The sequence below is a fragment of the Procambarus clarkii genome, chromosome 58 (genome assembly GCF_040958095.1).
Source record: "Procambarus clarkii isolate CNS0578487 chromosome 58, FALCON_Pclarkii_2.0, whole genome shotgun sequence".
Lineage (NCBI taxonomy): Eukaryota > Metazoa > Arthropoda > Malacostraca > Decapoda > Cambaridae > Procambarus > Procambarus clarkii.
In genome coordinates, this window is record NC_091207.1 from 8,841,295 (window position 1) to 8,864,934 (window position 23,640).

Sequence of the window (23,640 nt, forward strand, 5' to 3'; positions counted from 1 at the left end):
CCACCACCACCCTGGCCTCGCCTGGTGAGCCAACCACCACCACCACCACCACCACCCTGGCCTCGCCTGGTGAGACAACCACCACCACCACCACCACCACCCTGGCCTCGCCTGGTGAGACAACCACCACCACCCTGGCCTTGCCTGGTGAGACAACCACCACCACCACCACCACCACCACCACCACCACCACCACCCTGGCCTCGCCTGGTGAGCCAACCACCACCACCACCACCACCACCACCACCACCACCACCACCCTGGCCTCGCCTGGTGTGCCAACCACCACCACCACCACCACCACCCTGGCCTCGCCTGGTGAGACAACCACCACCACCACTAACACCCTGGCCTCGCCTGGTGAGACAACCACCACCACCACCACTAACACCCTGGCCTCGCCTGGTGAGACAAACACCACCACCACCACCACCACCCTGGCCTCGCCTGGTGAGACAACCACCACCACCACCACCCTGGCCTCGCCTGGTGAGACAACCACCACCACCACCACCACCACCACCACCACCACCACCACCACAACCCTGGCCTCGCCTGGTGAGACAACCACCACCACCACCACCACCACCTCCCTGGCCTCGCCTGGTGAGCCAACCACCACCACCACCACCACCACGACCCTGGCCTGGTGAGACAACCACCACCACGACCCTGGCCTCGCCTGGTGAGACAACCACCACCACCACCACCACCACCCTGGCCTCGCCTGGTGAGACAACCACCACCACCACCACCACCACCCTGGCCTCGCCTGGTGAGACAACCACCACCACCACCCTGGCCTCGCCTGGTGAGACAACCACCACCACCACCACCACCACCACCACCACCCTGGCCTCGCCTGGTGAGACAACCACCACCACCACCACCACCACCACCACGGTGGCCTCGCCCTGGCCACAAGGAGGTACTCACATATAACATCACTGGGCGCTCTGTACGCCGGCGCGGACCCTCTCTGTGCTTGCTCTCAGCCCCTCACACACACCTCCCTGTGTACTCTAGCCACGACGGCCCGTCACGAGTGCAAGCTTAGAGGACACGCTGGTCACGGGACACACTCACCCTCACTCACCGTCACTCACCGTCACTCACCGTCACTCACCGTCACTCACCGTCACTCACCGTCACTCATCGTCACTCTGGCAATCCTTAGTACACAAGGAGAGTGAAGGTTGTTATGGTGGTGACGAGAGACACACGCTAGCCGCACTCTACACCAGTGTCAGCCACACCCACACTGACACACTCCCACCAGTGTCAGCCACACCCACACTGACACACTCCCACCAGTGTCAGCCACACCCACACTGACACACTCTACACCAGTGTCAGCCACACCCACACTGACACACTCCCACCAGTGTCAGCCACACCCACACTGACACACTCCCACCAGTGTCAGCCACACCCACACTGACACACTCTACACCAGTGTCAGCCACACCCACACTGACACACTCCCACCAGTGTCAGCCACACCCACACTGACACACTCTACACCAGTGTCAGCCACACCCACACTGACACACTCCCACCAGTGTCAGCCACACCCACACTGACACACTCTACACCAGTGTCAGCCACACCCACACTGACACACTCCCACCAGTGTCAGCCACACCCACACTGACACACTCCCACCAGTGTCAGCCACACCCACACTGACACACTCCCACCAGTTTCAGCCACACCCACACTGACACACTCTACACCAGTGTCAGCCACACCCACACTGACACACTCCCACCAGTGTCAGCCACACCCACACTGACACACTCCCACCAGTGTCAGCCACACTGACACACTCCCACCAGTGTCAGCCACACTGACACACTCCCACCAGTGTCAGCCACACTGACACACTCCCACCAGTGTCAGCCACACCCACACTGACACACTCCCACCAGTGTCAGCCACACCCACACTGACACACTCCCACCAGTGTCAGCCACACCCACACTGACACACTCCCACCAGTGTCAGCCACACCCACACTGACACACTCCCACCAGTGTCAGCCACACCCACACTGACACACTCCCACCAGTGTCAGCCACACCCACACTGACACACTCCCACCAGTGTCAGCCACACCCACACTGACACACTCCCACCAGTGTCACCTACACCCACACTGACACACTCCCACCAGTGTCAGCCACACCCACACTGACACACTCCCACCAGTGTCAGCCACACCCACACTGACACACTCTACACCAGTGTCAGCCACACCCACACTGACACACTCCCACCAGTGTCAGCCACACCCACACTGACACACTCCCACCAGTGTCACCTACACCCACACTGACACACTCCCACCAGTGTCAGCCACACCCACACTGACACTCACGCTGCTAACACGCTAATCTCGCCTTTCTTCTGCTTTAATCTCTATCAGGTTATCCTGCAGTTCAAGAGTCCTCCTAGCAGCCAGGGACCAACTGGAGGCCAAACCTCTCTTACCCTCCCCTCCCCCCCCCCTGGACCACTCCCACACGAACTGCCAATTAAGAGTGTCCATAATCTCTTTCACTATATCCTCCTCCATCTTAACCTCTCCCTATTTGTCTGAGTATCAGCTGAAAACGACTTTAAATATCGCTGGAACCTCAGTAAGAATCCTGGCGAGGTCGCCAATTTGTGGCAGCACCCTGGGTGTTACTCCCCCCTCTCACCGGGGACACTGTCCACTTAAAGGCACTCACGGGGGAAAGTGTCCCACACTCAGCCTTGCAACCTCGGAGCAAGTGAGGAAACCGGCAGCTCCCAGGTCTCCAATTTATGTATCCGCGGATACAGATCAAAGATGCTTGACGGCCATTTTTGCCCGCCACAACACATGTTGGGTGAGGGGCGACGACGGTCCAGAGAGCGGATGCGTCCCGGCTGTCCGATGTCGGGAAATAGCAGACGAATGGGATCACTGCAGTCTTGGAGCTTTCACAGAAACCCATGCAGGGGAATTCTTAGACAGTGAGATCTGGATTCCAGGATATAACCTATACAGGTGTGATAGGAAAATTAGGTCACATGGAGGAGTGGGTCTGTATATTAGGGAAGACCTTGTATGCTCGGAGCTCCTTAACGTTACAAATGAGGTGGTAGAGGTACTGGGATTAAACATAGATAAAATAAATTTAGTGATTATTCTAATATACAAACCGCCAGATGCAACGGCTGAGGAATTCACAGAACAGATAAACAAAATAGAGAATAGCCTTGATAATTTGGAGAACCCGATACCTGATATAATCTTCCTAGGTGACTTCAACTTGCCTAGTCTCAGGTGGAAAATAGCAAACAATAATATTATACCAGGAAATCTATCGGGACCTAACCAACCACAGATTAGAGAACTACTTAGATTCTGTGACAAATTTTCACTCAATCAGCAGATATCGGAGCCAACGAGAAATGAAAATATTCTAGATCTGGTCTTTACGAACAATGAAGACATTATCAGAGACATTACGATATCAGATACCACATACTCAGATCACAAGCTCATTGAAGTGCAAACGACCATCAATACTCAGAATAGACCTAAAACGTTGATAAAGCGAGAGGGGCTATTCAGTAAATTCAATTTTAATAATAAAAGGATAGACTGGGAGATAATAAACAGGGAACTTACAAACATTCCATGGGGAACTGTTCTAAGTAATACAAGTCCTACAGAAGGAATAGAAAAACTGACTTCGGAAGCGTATCAAGTCTGTCTGAAACATGTTCCTTTGAGGAAAGTCAGAAAGAGATCCAACGTAGAAAGAGAACGCAGACGACACTATAAACGCAGGAAAAAAATAGCGGAAATGCTTATGCAGACACGAATTTCCCATCAAAGAAGGAATAATTTAAATAGGGAGATTGAAGAAATCGAGTGGAAATTGAAACACTCATATGAAACTGAAGAAAGGCGGTTAGAACAGAAAGCAATTCAGGAATTAAAGAAAAATCCAAAATACTTCTTCACATATGCGAAATCAAAAGCAAAAACCACTGCCAGTATTGGACCTATTCGTACAAGTGAAGGTTCATACATGGAGGATGACAAAGAAATTAGAGAAATCCTAAAAAAGCAGTTTGAGGACATGTTTAGCACTCCAATAAACAACATGAAAGTGGAAGATCCAGACAATTTCTTTATGCGGGATATCCAAACCCCTGTAAATATAACTGATATCAACACGAGCGCACTAGACTTTGAAAGAGAAATTGAAAACATGCCCATGCACTCGGCCCCAGGTCCAGACTCATGGAATTCAATATTTATAAAGAAATGCAAAGTGCCAGTAGCACAGGCACTCAGTATAGTGTGGAGGAAGAGCTTGGACACGGGGGAGATACCAGATGCACTTAAAGTAGCAGACATAGCCCCTCTACACAAGGGAGGGAGCAAAGCATTGGCAAAGAATTATAGACCAGTTGCACTAACATCGTACATCATAAAAGTATTTGAGAGAGTGATTAGGAGTCACCAATTTCATGGAGACCAATGACCTTCACAACCCAGGCCAACATGGATTTCGAGCGGGAAGATCGTGCCTCTCACAGCTACTTGAGCACTACGACAAAGTCACTGAGGCATTAGAAGAAAAACAGACTGCTGATGTGATATACACGGACTTCGCAAAGGCTTTCGATAAATGTGACCATGGCGTGATAGCACACAAAATGAAGTCAATGGGAATAACCGGTAAAGTAGGACGCTGGATACTCAGTTTTCTGTCAAACAGGACTCAGCGAGTAACGGTCAATCATATCAAATCTAGTGCAAGCACAGTTAAAAGCTCTGTACCTCAGGGTACAGTCCTTGCACCGCTGCTTTTCCTTATTCTCATATCAGATATAGACAAAAATACAAGTCACAGCTTCGTATCATCCTTTGCAGATGACACAAAAATCAGTATGAAAATTACCTCGGCTGAAGACATTGAAAAACTTCAAGCTGATATTAATAAAGTTTTCGACTGGGCATCAGAAAATAACATGATGTTTAACAGTGATAAATTCCAGGTACTCAGGTATGGTTAAAATGAGGACCTTAAACATAATACAGAGTACAAAACACAATCAAATGTACCCATAGTAGGAAAACAGCATGTAAAGGATTTGGGAATAATAATGTCTGACGACCTAACGTTTAAGGAGCATAACCAAGCAAATATTGCGTCAGCCAGAAAAATGATAGGATGGATTACGAGAACCTTTAAATCCAGGGATCCCATCACAATGGTTGTACTCTTCAAGTCACTTGTGTTGTCCCGTCTTGAGTACTGCTCAGTACTCACTTCCCCCTTCAGAGCAGGAGAGATTGCTGAAATAGATGGAATACAGAGAACATATACGGCACGCATAGACGCGATAAAGCACCTAAATTATTGGGATCGTCTCAAAGCCCTCCAAATGTACTCACTAGAAAGAAGACGAGAAAGATATCAAATAATATACACCGGGAAGATACTGGAGGGCCAAGTACCAAATCTACACAGTAAAATAACAACGTACTGGAGTGAACGATATGGAAGAAAATGTAGAATAGAACCAGTGAAGAGCAGAGGTGCCATAGTCACAATCAGAGAACACTGTATAAACATCAGAGGTCCGCGGTTGTTCAACGTCCTCCCAGCGAGCATAAGAAATATTGCTTGAACAACCGTGGACATCTTCAAGAGGAAACTAGATTTATTCCTCCAAGGAGTGCCGGATCAACCGGGCTGTGGTGGGTATGTGGGCCTGCGGGTCGCTCCAAGCAACAGCCTGGTGGACCAAACTCTCACAAGTCAAGCCTGGCCTCGGGCCGGGCTTGGGGAGTAGAAGAACTCCCAGAACCCCATCAACCAGGTATCAACCAGTCTCTTCAGGCCACAGACCCTACAGTCTCCTTAGGCTACATACTTTATAGTATCTTCAGGCCACGAACGTGACGAATGAAGCGGATGGTATTGCGAAGACTGCCAGTACGGACGTCCTCGTCTCTCGCACCTGCCTCGTCAAGGAGAACTGGACCCGTGAGGCGGGGAATATTCAGCCTACGAACGGTACTCTGCAGGCTGACGTGAGCGCTATGAAATCGTGGGCAGTGAAGGTGTTGCAGTGTATCCTCCTGGGTGGGACACCACTGGTAGTATGGGGACTCTACCAGCCGTAGACGACGGAGATGTGCCCAACCCGGAGGCGAGTGATGGCACATGTCGAGGAGTAGAAAATGGTGACCGTGGGGAGGAGCCAGAGATCCGAACAGAGAATAGCAGTCATATATTCAGCACCGGTTCCTTCAGCACCAAGCAGAAGGAAGAGTGATCATTATTAATTAGTTATATTATTATTATTATAATAATAATTGTTGCATTTAATAATGCAACATCCTTCTGCTCAGTCTTGAAGGAAGCGGGCCTCGAGTGAAAGAGGGCTGTGAGGATCTCTGTCAGGAACCCGTAGGTGCGGGACTCGGTCGTCCACCTCCTGGGGCTCGTGCGGCCCCCCAGGCTCTGCTGCAGGAGGCTGGGGTCGTTCATACCCTTACTGGGGTGGTTCTTCTCCGGGCCCCGACCACGGCGGTCTCCGGGTTTGGGGTCCCTGTGCCTTTTTTCACCAACTTCGAGGTCAACTCGGAGCTCACAGTTCCTGCGACGGCGCTGGAACCAATTGTATTGGCGTTTGCCTTTCCATTGGAGACTTTCGACGCTTGGAGAGAGGGGGGACCTGCTGCATGGGTAACAGCTTCTCCTCCGTATCAACCTACCCTGGCTTTGCGCCCTGGAGAGGCCACTCCAGAGCGCAACTCCATAATCTCCTGAGACTGATGGATGCCTCCTACTTCTATATTGTTTGCCTGGGTCTAGTTTGAAACACTGAGCACAATTAAGAAAATGCCAGACTGGGACAGACTTACCACTGTATTGACAGAAATGTTCTAGGGGAGCCGGTCGGCCGAGCGGACAGCACGCTGGGCTTATGATCCTGTGGTCCCGGGTTCGATCCTGGGCGCCGACGAGAAACAATGGGCAGAGTTTCTTTCACCCTATGCCCCTGTTACCTAGCAGTAAAATAGGTACCTGTGTGTTAGTCAGCTGTCACGGGCTGCTTCCTGGGGGTGGAGGCCTAATCGAGGACCGGGCCGCGGGGATACTAAAGCCCCGAAATCATCTCAAGATAGCCTGAATGACGCATTAGGCAGAGTAGTGACCCAGGATATCAAGTGTTGTAGAGACTATACGATCGGTGTGTCATCTTGGCACACGGATAGCGGGTGAAGAAAGGAGTGAAACAATAAACTGTTTACTGGTAATAAAAGTACATTTGTTTAAGGCCGAAAATATCTTAAGTGTCATATGTGGCAACACTCCCGCGGAGACCAACAATATGGCAACACCTCCCAATATTGATACAACTCATCAGGCTTTTATTTACTAAACCTTTTCCAGCAAGGAAATATTACTGTGAATTCTCTTATATAATAATTGCCTTCAGCTTTTCAATAATAAAACACGATTACTCTAGATCAATAAAATATGGTACAACACGAATATATACTTATTCCCAAACTGCTTTTAATATTAGCCCTGTCTTGCCACAATAATTCTCTCCGCGAACTCAGAATAAATAATTTGTACTTTGTACAAACAAGGTTACAGTCCTAGCAGCCTGTTGTAGTTGGTAGACGCTCCTTCTGGCGACCACTGTGTGGTTCCTGCCTAGTTACTTTTCTCCTCTTTAGTAAAACCAAGATGGATGTCTTCTCGCAGCTGGTCGACGAACTTCCCACGACTGATCTCAGATGACCTCACTAGGCTTGGGAGAAGGTCTCCCAGACCTTCAACCGTCTCCCACACTGAATACTGGTCCCTCTTCTTCCCTGGAGTAGTGTTCAGTAGCTGATGCCCCCTGGGCTGCTGTGTTGCTGGCACTTGAGGGCCAGGGCTGCTGTGTTGCTGGCACTTGAGGGCCAGGGCTGCTGTGTTGCTGGCACTTGAGGGCCAGGGCTGCTGTGTTGCTGGCACTTGAGGGCCAGGGCTGCTGTGTTGCTGGCACTTGAGGGCCAGGGCTGCTGTGTTGCTGGCTCTTGAGGGCCAGGGCTGCTGTGTTGCTGGCACTTGAGGGCCAGGGCTGCTGTGCTGCTGGCACTTGAGGGCCAGGGCTGCTGTGTTGCTGGCACTTGAGGGCCAGGGCTGCTGTGTTGCTGGCACTTGAGGGCCAGGGCTGCTGTGTTGCTGGCACTTGAGGGCCAGGGCTGCTGTGTTGCTGGCGCTTGAGGGCCAGGGCTGCTGTGTTGCTGGCACTTGAGGGCCAGGGCTGCTGTGTTGCTGGCACTTGAGGGCCAGGGCTGCTGTGTTGCTGGCACTTTAGGGCCAGGGCTGCTGTGTTGCTGGCACTTGAGGGCCAGGGCTGCTGTGTTGCTAGCACTTGAGGGCCAGGGCTGCTGTGTTGCTGGCACTTGAGGGCCAGGGCTGCTGTGTTGCTGGCACTTTAGGGCCAGGGCTGCTGTGTTGCTGGCACTTGAGGGCCAGGGCTGCTGTGTTGCTGGCACTTGAGGGCCAGGGCTGCTGTGTTGCTGGCACTTGAGGGCCAGGACTGCTGTGCTGCTGGCACTTGAGGGCCAGGGCTGCTGTGCTGCTGGCACTTGAGGGCCAGGGCTGCTGTGTTGCTGGCACTTGAGGGCCAGGGCTGCTGTGCTGCTGGCACTTGAGGGCCAGGACTGCTGTGCTGTGTCCCCTGACCCCTGGGGTGGTCGGTGTCGTCCCCTGACCCCTGGGGTGGCCGGTGTCGTCCCCTGACCCCTGGGGTGGTCAGTGTCGTCCCCTGACCCCTGGGGTGGTCGGTGTCATCCCCTGACCCCTGGGGTGGTCGGTGTCGTCCCCTGACCCCTGGGGTGGCCGGTGTCGTCCCCTGACCCCTGGGGTGGTCGGTGTCGTCCCCTGACCCCTGGGGTGGTCGGTGTCGTCCCCTGACCCCTGGGGTGGCTGGTGTCGTCCCCTGACCCCTGGGGTGGCCGGTGTTGTCCCCTGACCCCTGGGGTGGTCGGTGTCGTCCCCTGACCCCTGGGGTGGCTGGTGTCGTCCCCTGACCCCTGGGGTGGCCGGTGTCGTCCCCTGACCCCTGGGGTGGTCGGTGTCGTCCCCTGACCCCTGGGGTGGTCGGTGTCGTCCCCTGACCCCTGGGGTGGCCGGTGTCGTCCCCTGACCCCTGGGGTGGTCGGTGTCGTCCCCTGACCCCTGGGGTGGTCGGTGTCGTCCCCTGACCCCTGGGGTGGTCGGTGTCGTCCCCTGACCCCTGGGGTGGCTGGTGTCGTCCCCTGACCCCTGGGGTGGCCGGTGTTGTCCCCTGACCCCTGGGGTGGTCGGTGTCGTCCCCTGACCCCTGGGGTGGCTGGTGTCGTCCCCTGACCCCTGGGGTGGCCGGTGTCGTCCCCTGACCCCTGGGGTGGTCGGTGTCGTCCCCTGACCCCTGGGGTGGCTGGTGTCGTCCCCTGACCCCTGGGGTGGTCGGTGTCGTCCCCTGACCCCTGGGGTGGCTGGTGTCGTCCCCTGACCCCTGGGGTGGCCGGTGTCGTCCCCTGACCCCTGGGGTGGTCGGTGTCGTCCCCTGACCCCTGGGGTGGCTGGTGTCGTCCCCTGACCCCTGGGGTGGCCGGTGTCGTCCCCTGACCCCTGGGGTGGTCGGTGTCGTCCCCTGACCCCTGGGGTGGTCGGTGTCGTCCCCTGACCCCTGGGGTGGTCGGTGTCATCCCCTGACCCCTGGGGTGGTCAGGGAACGCCCATTACACCACATTCTGAATGATGGTCCGGTAAAATTATTGTCAACAGAGAATTAATAAAAGTCCACTCATGGATGTCAACCAACAAACTCACACTAAACATTAGGAAGACCTACTATATTTTATTTGGTAGTAAATCATCAAATCAGATTCAACTTCAGATAGACAATGTTAACATTACCAATAACAATGTGGGGGAAGTTTCTTGACCTATACATAGACAAGAGACTGAACTTCAGCACCCACATACAACACAGCTAAAAAAAGTCTAAAACTCGGTCGGTATTCTTTCTAGAATCAGATATGTTCCGCACTCTTGTCTCCTCTCATTATACTACGCACTAATCTATCCCCATCTTAAGTACGGTATATGTGCATGGGGCTCAACCACTGCAAATTACCTGAAGCCTATCATCACTCAGCAAAATCTATTATGAGAACTATAACAAACTCTGTCTTCAGACAACACACAATCCCTCTGTTGACGTCGCTTAACATGCTAAACATACACTCACTCCACACATTCTCATGTGCTATCTACATGTACAAAACCTTGTTCCTAAATGCTAATCTTTGTCTGAAACTTTTCCTTAATAGGTGTAATAGAACCCATGAGCACCACACACAGAAATAAATATCACTTTAATATCCCCAGAGTCAGACTAAATCTCTACAAACACTCCTTGAAAATACTAAGACACATCCAGTCTTTGCAACTCACTCCCTCATGAATTAAAAAATTGTCCAACCTTTGCCTTGTTTAAAAGTCTTACCCAAAAGTCCCTAATTCCCTCCCCATAATTCCCTTGTGCTACAAACTGTATCTTGTACTACCCACTTCACTAATATTAGTACTTCTTAAGACTAATAAAGAACGTAATCTTTTCCAGTGTAATCACCTCTCTCAATTTATATTTTTGATATAAAACCTTGCTACAACGTAGTTTTTCATCTTACTTGATATGTTAGATTAAGAACCCTTAATAATAGGTTCGAATCCCTGTCACGGCCCTTGTGGATTTGTTCATGCGTGTTAGTGTCTTTGTAGGAATGTAAAAAAATATAACTAATATTATCTCACCAACCCAGTTTACCTTGTTATAAATAAAATATTATTAATTATTATATTAATAATATTACTTTATTATTATTATTATTATTATTATTATTATTATTATTATTATTATGATGTGAACGTGGCTCATCCACGGCTTCCTCTCACGTCACGTCGGGAAGCTCGTGCTCTGTGGTAGAAAATGGATCCCATCACAGAAAACTACATTTTACTGGCTGATAGAATCGTTGACTAAAATATATTTGCATCGTTGGAAGACTGTCGGTAATATTTACCTGAATTTACCTGTGGATCACCATCTCTTTAGTAGCCTTGACGAGGACACGAATCAATGGCTTGTTAAAGGACTCTATCTTTTATGAAGAATTTTTCCAGTTATATTACAAAGGTCAGCAAAGATTTGACAATACGCCTTCGGCGGGTTTATTTATTCCATGGGTTTATTTACCTGGATTTACCTAAGAGCCACTAATACTAGTGGCCTCGACGAGGTCATAAAGCTGACGGCTTGACAAAGTTCCCCCCATTTATCCTGATGATCTTTTCCAACTGTATTTTAAAACCCAGCGAAGTTCTGGCGTTCACGGTTTCGGCGGGTAGGCAGTTCCACGGGTTTATAACCCTATGGATGATAAAACATCTGTTCTCAGTCCTACATTGTGGCTTGTTGAGCTTGAAACCGTTGCTCCTCGTTCGTGTTACATCTGACCTTTTGAAGAAACTGTCCGGATTGACATCGTCCGAACTGTTTAGTATTTTGAAGGTTTCTGTGAGATCCGGCCTGTCATGCCTGGTCTGAAGTGTTGTTAGCCCTGTGGCCCTCAACCCTTGCACCTTCTCGATGTACTCCCCTAATTGTGCTTGCGGGGGTTGAGCTTTGGCTCTTTGGTCCCTTTGATATGTGTGACAAACGTGGTTGGCCCCAAGATGGACCCCCGTGGCACCCCATTTTGTACACTTCCCCAGTCACATTCATTCCCATTTATCATCACTCTTTGTTTTCATTGTTTTATCCATTGTTTTATCCGTTCCAGTTTTCTCCCATTTATTCCATGTACCTGTCACTCCCTTGCCAGTCTTTCTCACGTGATACCTTGTCAAAAGCTTTAGCAAAGTCCATGTAAGCTACAGCTACCGGAAGTCCTTTGTCTGAATAGTCGGTTACCATTACCAGAAATTTACTCAACTTGTTGTACTCACATAGTTGTGCTTGTGGGGGTTGAGCTTCGGCTCCTTGCTCCCGCCTCTCAACTGCCAAAAAACTGGTTTAGAGATTTCTGAGCCCATTGGGATCTATCATATCTATAATAATAATAATCTAATAATAATATTTATTAAGTTAAAAGTACATACATACAAGATGAGTAACAAACAGAATGTTGGAACTCTAGACAGAGGTAGTACATACTATGCTTAAAGCCACTAATACGCACAGCGTTTCCGGCAAGGTGTTTTAAAAACACTTGGACTAACATTTTAAACTAATTGAGATCAAAAGCATAAATTGAACTGAAAAATGGGAAAAAAGAAAAAATAATGATAATAATTACATGATGGATGGAACAGCAGAAACTGAAACAGAACAACAGAAGTAATTTTAACTAAATAAAGAGAAGACAATAAATTTCTTCAAGTTTATACAGGGCAGACATCAGCATTTATACAAGTTGGTCAACAAACAGTATTGTTTGTTGATCACACAAGCAGACATGCGCTCTGCTGTGTTCACTCCATGTCATGCACAAGCAGACATGCGCTCTGCGGTGTTCACTCCATGCCATTCACAAGCAGACATGCGCACTGCGATCACGTAATTCATTAGGGGTGGCTGTAGGGAAGACTATGGCCACCTAACCATTTCGTTCCAATAATGCCTTGCCTCCACTGGGTCACATATCCATAGACAGTACCCCGTTACTAAGCACTATTGCATCTACACCTCAAAGTTTGTGTCGCTCAACATCGTCTTCACAAATTGTGTACACATCAACTACAATTGGAAATAACTTTATGCCCTGTGTGTCCAAAATATATTATGACACTAAGGTGACAGGAACTTTTCTGAAGAAGCCAAAATTGATGAATCATGTTGACCAAACCACACACTAGAAAGTGAAGGGACGACGACGTTTCGGTCCGTCCTGGACCATTCTCAAGTCGATTGTGTGTTCACCATTCACACAATCGACCTGAGAATTTTATTGTTTATTGTTTTTTTTTTATTGAGATATATAGAAGAGTTGTTACATTGTTGTAGAGCCACTAGTACGCGTAGCGTTTTGGGCAAGTCCTTAATCCTATGGTCCCTGGAATACGATCCCCGCCGCGAAGAATCGTTTTTTCATCCAAGTACACAGTTTACTGTTGCGTTAAACAGAGGCTACAGTTAAGGAATTGCGCCCAGTAAATCCTCCCCGGCCAGGATACGAACCCATGACATAGCGCTCGCGGAACGCCAGGCGAGTGTCTTACCACTACACCACGGAGACTGGTGAGCTATTGGCATTTGCAAGATCTTGTTGTTAAAGATTTAGCTTTTCAGGACGGAGTGTCCATGTAGCACGGGCTATGGTGAGCCCGTAATTGAGTTTGGTTATACGTGATAACCTTTTTCCTGTGATATTTAGGTCTAAGTTTAAAATGGAGGAGAGGACTTCTCCTTTTTCCCTGCTTATTTGTCGCTTCTGTTTTAGTGCACTGGTTTTAATCTTGTTTTATTAACATTATCTTGGTGGCGGATGTAGATGCAGAATGTTCACTAATGAGTCCCATTCCTCAACGGCTTTTCTAATCATTGTAGTCGCGGTGGAATGTGCATCTAATGCAGCTACTGTCGTTGGATTAATGTTGAGTTTGTTGCGCAGGGCTTCAGTAGCTTCACATTCCAGTAAGTAGTGCAATAGTGGCGCCTCTGCTTCTGTTTCACAGATGTGACACTCTTTAACTATTGGGTTCATTACCTCCCAGCAGCACTTGTAACCAAGTCTGAGTCTGTGTATGGCTACTGCAATGTCTCTGGATATCTTTTTGCCAGGCTTGAAAGAGGAGTAACCAGTGGCTTGTTCATACCATATCGCAGTGGATCTTCCTTCCGCTACTTTTGCTCTGTGGCGACTTTTGATAGTTGGGAATATTTTCTTCTTGATCTGCTCCTTTATCTGTGAGAAACTTGGAGGGATTTGAACCTGTACAACAGGTAGAGCAGTGGCAGTTTTTGCTAGTGAGTCTGCCTTTTCATTACCATCTATGCCAATGTGACTTGGTATCCAATTTAGGGTGATTGACAGCCCTCGATTATGAGCATCTTTTCCTATATGTTGAATTTCTGTGAGGAGTTGTATATTATCTCTGTGCTGACTGGATAACAATGCCTGAAGCGAAGATTTAGAGTCGGTATGAATGATGACATCATGTAAATTATTCTCAATTGTATAGTTTATTGCCTCCTTCAGGGCATATAGTTCTGTTTGCAATGTTGAGCACCCACTATTCATGCTCCAGTAAGCTTCATGGTTGGTAGTGTAAACTGCTGCCCCAGCAGAACCTTTTTCTTGATCAACTGATCCGTCTGGATCATGGATACGATACCAACATCAAATCATATATCAGACGTCACCCTATCCCCACTGGATTTTGAAGAAGCCATAAACAGTATGCTTATGCACTCTGCACCAGGCCCGGCTTCTTGGAACTCCATATTCATAAAGAACTGTAAAAAACCACTATCGCAGGCCCTTCACATTCTGTGGAGACAAAGCCTAGATACTGGCGTTATCCCTGACATACTAAAAACAGCAGAGATAGCACCACTCCATAAAGGAGGAAATAAGGCAGAGGCAAAAAATTACAGACCGATAGCACTAACATCGCACATCATAAAAATTTTTGAGAGAGTGCTAAGAAGTAAGATCACAAAATACATGGAATCACAGCAACTCCATAACCCCGGACAACATGGTTTCAGAACAGGGCGCTCTTGCCTGTCGCAGTTGCTGGACCACTATGATATGGCATTAGATGCTATGGAAGACAAACAAAACGCTGATGTAATTTACACAGATTTCGCAAAAGCTTTTGATAAATGTGACCATGGTGTTATTGCACATAAAATGCGTTCAAAAGGAATTACCGGAAAAATAGGCAGATGGATCAACAATTTCCTGACCAACAGAACCCAGTGTGTAATAATCAACAAAATAAAATCCAGCCCATCAACCGTGAAGAGCTCAGTCCGCCAGGGTACTGTACTTGCTCCAGTACTTTTTCTCATCCTCATTTCGGACATAGACAAGAACACAACCTATAGCACTGTATCATCCTTTGCAGATGACACTAGGATCTTCATGAGAGTAGGCAACATAGAGGACACGGCGAACCTCCAGTCAGATGTAGATCAGGTCTTTCTATAGGCTACAGAAAATAATATGGTGTTTAACGAAGATAAGTTCCAGCTCATGCGCTATGGAAAAAATGAAAATATAAAAACGGAAACCACGTACAAAACTCAGGCAAATCATAACATAGAACGAAAAGGCAATGTCAAGGATCTGGGTGTACTCATGTCGGAAGACCTTACCTTTAAAGAACACAATAAAGTAGCCGTCACAACTGCAAGAAAAATGACAGGTTGGATAACAAGAACTTTTCACACTAGAGATGCTATACCGATGATGACACTTTTCAAAACGCTTGTGCTCTCTAGAGTGGAGTACTGCTGCACAATGACAGCCCCTTTCAAAGCTGGAGAAATTACTGACCTGGAGAGCGTGCAGAGATCCTTTACTGCTAGAATCCACTCAGTAAAACATCTAAACTATTGGGACCGACTAAAGAGCCTAAAACTGTACTCCCTTGAGCGCAGGCGGGAGAGGTACATAATAATTTACACGTGGAAAATATTAGAGGGGCTGGTCCCAAACCTGCACACAGAAATAACATCACATGAGACCAGAAGACATGGCAGGATGTGCAGAATACCCCCGTTGAAAAACAGAGGTGCAACTGGTACTCTGAGAGAGAACTCTATGAACATCAGAGGTCCGAGACTGTTCAACACGCTTCCACTACACATAAGGGGCATAACTGGCCGACCCCTCACAGTGTTCAAGAGAAAACTGGATAAGCACCTCCAAAGGATACCTGATCAACCAGGCTGTGACTCGTACGTCAGGCTGCGAGCAGCCGCGTCCAACAGCCTGGTTGATCAGTCCGGCAACCAGGAGGCCTGGTCGACGACCGGGCCGCGGGGACGCTAAGCCCCGGAAGCACCTCAAGGTAACCTCAAGGTAGGTAAGGTCTGTGAAGATGTGAGTCGTTGTCGGTCTTGAGATAGTTTCCATTTGTTGTTCTATTACTTCCTTGAGCCTCTGCGGGTCACATGCTGATTTTTGAACTGGTAATCTTTCAATGATTATCTTTAGATTCGGTTCTTCCCATGGAGGAGGCTGTCGAAAGTGTTGATATGGTCTATCTTCCCCTTTGTTTTTAATGGTCCATTTTCTCTAAAATCTTGACCACATTATCCATCCATGAGCGTGTTCTATACTGTAGGTTTTTCTGAAAGGATCTCTGTATGCTGTCTTTGATTGACAGCCTGGCGGTTGTTCCAGTAAGTTTTCCTATTATGGTGGCTATCCTTTGTTTCATCCTGTTTTCTAAAGCTGGTAAATTTGTTTCCATTCTAAGGTTCTCTCTACGCGTCCATATAGGTGCTCCCAGCATTGTTCTCAGAGCTTCATTTTGAGACACTTCCAGTTTCTCCCATTGGTTATCACTGAGAGATGTAAGAGCAGGAGCAGCATAGTCGATGAGTGACCTAACAGTACATTTTGAGTACTGGTAGAGATGCACCCTCTCTAAGACTGGTCAGGAAGCGCAAAGCTGAGTTTCTGGCTTTACAGCGTTGCCAAAGATATTCAATTTCTTGAGTGAATTTCAACTGGTTGTCTATTATTACTACTAAGTATTGAAAAGAGGTAACTCACTCAATTTCTTGTCCTTGTATTGCCAGTCTGATGTCTTGAGTTTTCATTTTAACGGCAATAGCTTTTGTTTTATTGCTGTTTATTTTCACTGCTATGCGTTCCGCTTCCCTGCTGATAATATCTAGGCATTTTTGTGCATGGTTCCTTGCACCTTTGCCATTGATGATGACCACAAAGTCGTCTGCATAGTTAAGAAGTTTGGCTTTTGGTAGCTTGAGCTTCATGAATTGTTCCATGAGATAGTTGAAGAGGAAGGGGCTTAGTATTCCTCCCTGCGGAGTTCCATTTTCCAGCCTCTTTGAGGTCGATGTTTTTCCTTGGAATTTGACTTTAGCTTCTCGGTTTAGCAGACTTCCTTTGGCAAAGGCAAGAGCGTGTCCTTTGATTTCCTTATCCACAAGGCAGCACCGTGTAGCTGGAGCACTGGCTAACTCGAAGGCTTTTTCAAGGTCTAGAAAAATAAGGATTCCAGGTTTGTCATTGATTTGATCCAAGAGGGAGGTAAGGCATTCTGTGGTTCCAACACCTTCTCTGTAAGCAAACATATTTTGGTGTAGTGGATTGGCTTTCCATTCAATTCGATTAAGGGCCATTCTTTCCGCAGTTTTGGCCAGACAGCTTGTTAATGAGATGGGTCTTGGTTTCCTGGGTCTTTAGGTTTTGGAGTGGGAACTATAATTGCACTGTTCCAAGAGAGTGGTCGGGTTCTTGTCACCCATACTCTGTTGATGAGATTCAAGAAGGCTTCTTCACCCTTTTCTCCTAGCTTGACCAGCATGTTGTAAGTGATTTTGTCCTCGCCTGGAGCTGTGTTTTTAGTTTTCTTTGTAGCACTTCTGAGTTCTTTCAGATTGAAAGGTTGGTCTAGTTCGTCAGGTAAGGCTAAAGAATCATCTATTTTTTTCCATCTTGCTGCTTGAAGTCTTTGTTGGTGAGTCAGAGTTGCTTGAGGAAGTTGAGTGGAACTGGCTCTTGAAGCAAATAGATTTGCTAGATTTGCATTTGCAAGCCATGTATTTAAACAGATCCCTTGTGGAGCTAAAGAATATACATTTTCTGTATTTGACAATTCATATAATCTTGATATGGGTGACAAACCCCGGAGTAACTGTCCTGATCAATGTGGAGTGTGGAAGAGTGCTAAAGTTACCACCGAGAACAGTTGCTATGTATGCCACACTAATAAAAGTTTGCGGATGATATATATAGATTGATTGATGAAGACTAAGCCACGGGAGACATCTTCCGTCACGCAGGGTGCAGTCGCACCTCCACAGATCTCCAGTATCAGCTCTTGATACTGGTAATGGCTCAAAAGGGCCACCACTTACGGGCTATTCATGCCCGTGCCACCTTTTTGGTGGCTTAATCTTCATCAATCAACCAAGATTAAGCCACCCAAGAGGTGGCACGGGCATGAATAGCCCGTAAGTGGTGGCCCTTTTGAGCCATTACCAGTATCAAGAGCTGATACTGGAGATCTGTGGAGGTGCGACTGCACCCTGCGTGACGGGAGGTGTCTCCCGTGTGTAACTGTAGCGAGTAGATTATCCCAATAATATACTCGCTCCAAATATAGTGTTAATATTCCTGTCAACCTTTGGAGATGAATGAGGTGAGGCGTTGCCCGGGCAACACGGTGAGGTGTTGCCCGAGCAATATAAGCAGCGGTGTAGCGAACATTGGCTCCAGCAGCTGGACACCCTCATAAAGACTGTGAAGCAGTATCCTCCCCCACGATAACAGCTTGATGGTTAAATGCAACCTCAGAACACTGGGGAAAAAAAAAAGAAAAAAGAGAGAAAAAAAAAATTAATAATTACGGGAGACATCTCCCGTCACGCAGGGTGCAGTTGCACCTCCACAAATCTCCAGTATCAGCTCTTGATACTGGTAATGGCTCAAAAGGGCCACCACTTACGGGCTATTCATGCCCGTGCCACCTTTTGGGTGGCTTAATCTTTATCAATCAATCAATCGAACATTGGCTAGTCTACTTTCAAGTGTGGTCTAGAGCAGACACTTGCGAGATACTGTACCGACGCTCAGTGCGCTCAACTCACACCAAAGTATCACCTGTGTACTTCTGTATATTCGACCAAATATATATATAGTATCTTAGTGTCTGTGTTTATTGTCACCATACTTTACGTAACAATAGAACCGTTACATAACTATAGGCAACATAGTTCATTTTGTAATCGTGTTGTGCTTAATTAATTTAATTAATTAATTATCACTTTACTGTTCTCCGCGAACAGGACCAAAACTTGCTCGAAGTGGAATCACCGTTTCAGGCCATCGAGCGGCAACACGGAAAAGTGTATACTCTTTTCACTGTGCTGACCTTAATTTTCGATGTACATATTTCATTTTTATACCAATGTGTTTGCAATAGAATGTTCTAGAAGAACATATGTATAAAATGTCACCAAACGGTGATTTAAACCACTACCAATAAAGAAACTACGGGGATCACTAGCCGTGAGCTCCAAACAGCGACGAGATGTTTACATTCTTTTCAGGGTTGTCAACTCCACACTTGTCCTACAGCGTTAAATTTGGTATCTTTGAGATTGCAATAAAATTTCCTACCCAAACATATGTATATAAATGTAGAATCATGATCACTGCCTACCCGCAAGAGTGTGGTAAGTGGGCGAAGTGTTACCCTTTACCGCACCTCGGCGATCTACAATAGTTTTACCACAAAGATACAAGACAATGCCGTTCTCCCAAATAGGCTATGTGGCTATTAGAGAAAACGTAAATTTTATGGCAAACATGTTCATACTATCCCCAAGTCGATCGGATAAGAATTGAATTTTATAGAAATATTTGTTCGTCAGACATAAAAATATGTCTCCGGAGGATTATCAAGTGACCCCCGGCGGACACGATCTTGTGTCCGCCGGGGAGTATTAAAAAGCAAGTACAGTGGGTCCCCTTAGAGCCCCAGCCCTCCACAGATACTATCATCATCACACAGTCCTCAGAGGTCAAAAATGCTTTAACAAAAGAGCAATGGTTATTAAACAGCTGCAGTCTGTAGCTGTTGTAGAATACTCCGGCAAGTATACAGGAGATACGATGCATCGTCATTAAAAAAAATCTATAAATTCGGACCAGGCCTGAAGTTTTAGACATTAAGATAAGGGAGATGGTTAAGAGCCTTCCTCCGTGAGAGGTTGATCAAAATATGCTCAAGGAATAATCAAGTTTAGCCCCCAAGACACTTCAAGCAAATAAGGAATAAAAATTACAATGAGAAGAGAAAGTAATATAAGCCTATCCATAGGCACAATGTTGCTGATGATGTTTTAAATGTAAATTACATGTAAGAGAGTCATTGTTATGTTCAGGAGATAATTCATTACAAGAACAAAGTCACCTGTGTTATACTGTATTAACAAGGAACAACTTGAAGACTTCAAGCAACATTTGCGTGCTGCAGGAGAAGAAACCCGTAATGTCATCGGTGTTGACAGGACTGTCAATCTTGGCCCTTGTTATCTAACGACAATTGTGCACAAGAACTTTACTGTAATACAAAAGGTAACATTAAGCAACCCTATATTCCTCGGGCCCATATATATATATACACCGTCATGGTGAATATGTCACTTAGCATTTTCTTCCACCTAAGCACCAAACTACGGGACTGTGTTAATAACTCCAAAAGTTATAGTCTCCGTGGTGTAGTGGTAAGACACTCGCCTGGCGTTCCGCGAGCGCTATGTCATGGGTTCGTATCCTGGCCGGGGAGGATTTACTGAGCGCAATTCCTTAACTGTAGCCTCTGTTTAACGCAACAGTAAAATGTGTACTTGGTTGTAACAACGATTCTTCGCGGCAGGGATCGTATTCCAGGGACCATAGGATTAAGGACTTGCCCGAAACGCTACGCGTACTAGTGGCTCTACAAGAATGTAACAACTCTTGTATATATCTCAAAAAAAAAAGTAATGATTGGAAGTGATCAGGAAATAATAATAATAATTTTTATTTAGGTAAGGTACATACATACAATAAATTTTTACAAAGATTGGTTGACTTATAGATAGAGCTAGTACATACAATGCCTAAAGCCACTATTACGCAAAGCGTTTCGGGCAATAGCTTCGAGAAGGGCACTTATGTGTTGTTTTCCGAAGGCAACATTCTTATTGTGTAGTAACCACTTAAAGGAAAATGTTCGACACTTTGACTGATAATATTGCTTGTACAAACACCGAGAACATTATTATCCATAAGAAATTTTTAGTTACAACTGGACTAGTAAGAAGTGACTGTGTGGACACGTTTGTAACAGGTGTCAACACTCTCACTCGATACTTTTCCAAATACTCAAAGTTCAAAGAACATTTTGATAGCAGTTTAAAATCTTGTTTGTGGAATCATGTGTGTGTACACATAATTACCTCACATAACTATACCTCACATAACTATACCTCACACAAAGACCAAAATGGATCATTTATGGACTAACAAATATTGTGAGTCACTTAACATGCTAAACATAATCTCACTCCACAAATTCTCTTGTGTCAACTACATTTACAAACCCCTGTTCTTATGTGCAAACCCTGTTCTTAAATGCAAATCCTGCTCTGAAACTCTCCCTGAACAGATGTAATAGGACCCATTATCACCACACCAGAAATAAATATCTCTTTCATATCCCCAGAGTCAAACTTAATCTGTGTAAACACTCTATGCAAATAAAGGGACCCAGTTTATGGAACTCACGCCCTATTGAACTGAAAAGCTGTCCAACTTTTGTGTCATTCAAAAACAATACTAAAAAGTACCTAATTTCATCTTTATAGTTTTTTACCTTTTGCTTTAAAATTGCACTGTATCTATTGCTACCCAATCTCCCAATCTTTATGTACCCAATCTGAACATCTTTACCATTGCGATCATTGCTGTCTTCTTATATGTGCTATCAGTCTGCTGTATGGTGTCTATTAATCTTGTTTAAATTACCAATCAAGCTGTCAATGTAATCAATCAGAGCTTTAATATACCAATGTGCTTTAATATACTTACTAATCTCTCTCATCTCATTTTTTTTCTTGCAATGTATTTGTTATCATTTTATTAATTCTAATAGAATTTACCTACTTAAAATTATCTGCTAGATTAAGGACCTGCCCGAAACGCTGCGCGTACTAGTGGCTTTACAAGAATGTAAATACTGTACTATCCAATGTATTCTCACAAACCCAATGTACCTTCTTGTATATATATAAATAAATAAATAAATAAATAAACTACATCCTTAAATCGACTATTGACTGGAAACACACAAAATTGTCAATTTGGCTAAAAGAGTAATCCATTGTTTAATGTGAGGGCCATGTTACAGCCACACACAGGTTACATGTGAGGGTCATGTTACAGCCACACACAGGTTACATGTGAGGGTCATGTTACAGCCACACACAGGTTACATGTGAGGGCCATGTTACAGCCACACACAGGTTACATGTGAGGGTCATGTTACAGCCACACACAGGTTACATGTGAGGGCCATGTTACAGCCACACACAGGTTACATGTGAGGGCCATGTTACAGCCACACACAGGTTACATGTGAGGGTCATGTTACAGCCACACACAGGTTACATGTGAGGGTCATGTTACAGCCACACACAGGTTACATGTGAGGGTCATGTTACAGCCACACACAGGTTACATGTGAGGGTCATGTTACAGCCACACACAGGTTACATGTGAGGGTCATGTTACAGCCACACACAGGTTACATGTGAGGGCCATGTTACAGCCACACACAGGTTACATGTGAGGGCCATGTTACAGCCACACACAGGTTACATGTGAGGGTCATGTTACAGCCACACACAGGTTACATGTGAGGGTCATGTTACAGCCACACACAGGTTACATGTGAGGGTCATGTTACAGCCACACACAGGTTACATGTGAGGGTCATGTTACAGCCACACACAGGTTACATGTGAGGGACATGTTACAGCCACACAGGTTACATGTGAGGGTCATGTTACAGCCACACACAGGTTACATGTGAGGGCCATGTTACAGCCACACACAGGTTACATGTGAGGGACATGTTACAGTCACACAGGTTACATGTGAGGGTCATGTTACAGCCACACACAGGTTACATGTGAGGGTCATGTTACAGCCACACACAGGCTACATGTGAGGGTCATGTTACAGCCACACACAGGTTACATGTGAGGGACATGTTACAGCCACACACAGGTTACATGTGAGGGTCATGTTACAGCCACACACAGGTTACATGTGAGGGACATGTTACAGTCACACACAGGTTACATGTGAGGGTCATGTTACAGTCACACAGGTTACATGTGAGGGACATGTTACAGCCACACACAGGTTACATGTGAGGGCCATGTTACAGCCACACACAGGTTACATGTGAGGGTCATGTTACAGCCACACACAGGTTACATGTGAGGGTCATGTTACAGCCACACACAGGTTACATGTGAGGGACATGTTACAGCCACACAGGTTACATGTGAGGGTCATGTTACAGCCACACACAGGTTACATGTGAGGGCCATGTTACAGCCACACACAGGTTACATGTGAGGGACATGTTACAGTCACACAGGTTACATGTGAGGGTCATGTTACAGCCACACACAGGTTACATGTGAGGGCCATGTTACAGCCACACACAGGTTACATGTGAGGGTCATGTTACAGCCACACACAGGTTACATGTGAGGGTCATGTTACAGCCACACACAGGTTACATGTGAGGGCCATGTTAC

The 23,640-nt window shown here is 46.6% G+C and overlaps 1 protein-coding gene across 1 annotated transcript; it reads right to left on the bottom strand.

Annotated features, from left to right (window-relative positions):
- Positions 1-7,900: 7,900 nt before the first annotated feature.
- On the bottom strand, positions 7,901-12,030 carry LOC123768047 (uncharacterized). Its single transcript, XM_045758308.2, has 2 exons — positions 11,921-12,030; positions 7,901-8,705 (listed from the first exon to the last, which is right to left on the bottom strand). Exons 1-2 carry the CDS (start codon positions 12,028-12,030, stop codon positions 7,901-7,903), a joined length of 915 nt encoding a protein of 304 aa, XP_045614264.2.
- Positions 12,031-23,640: the final 11,610 nt, after the last annotated feature.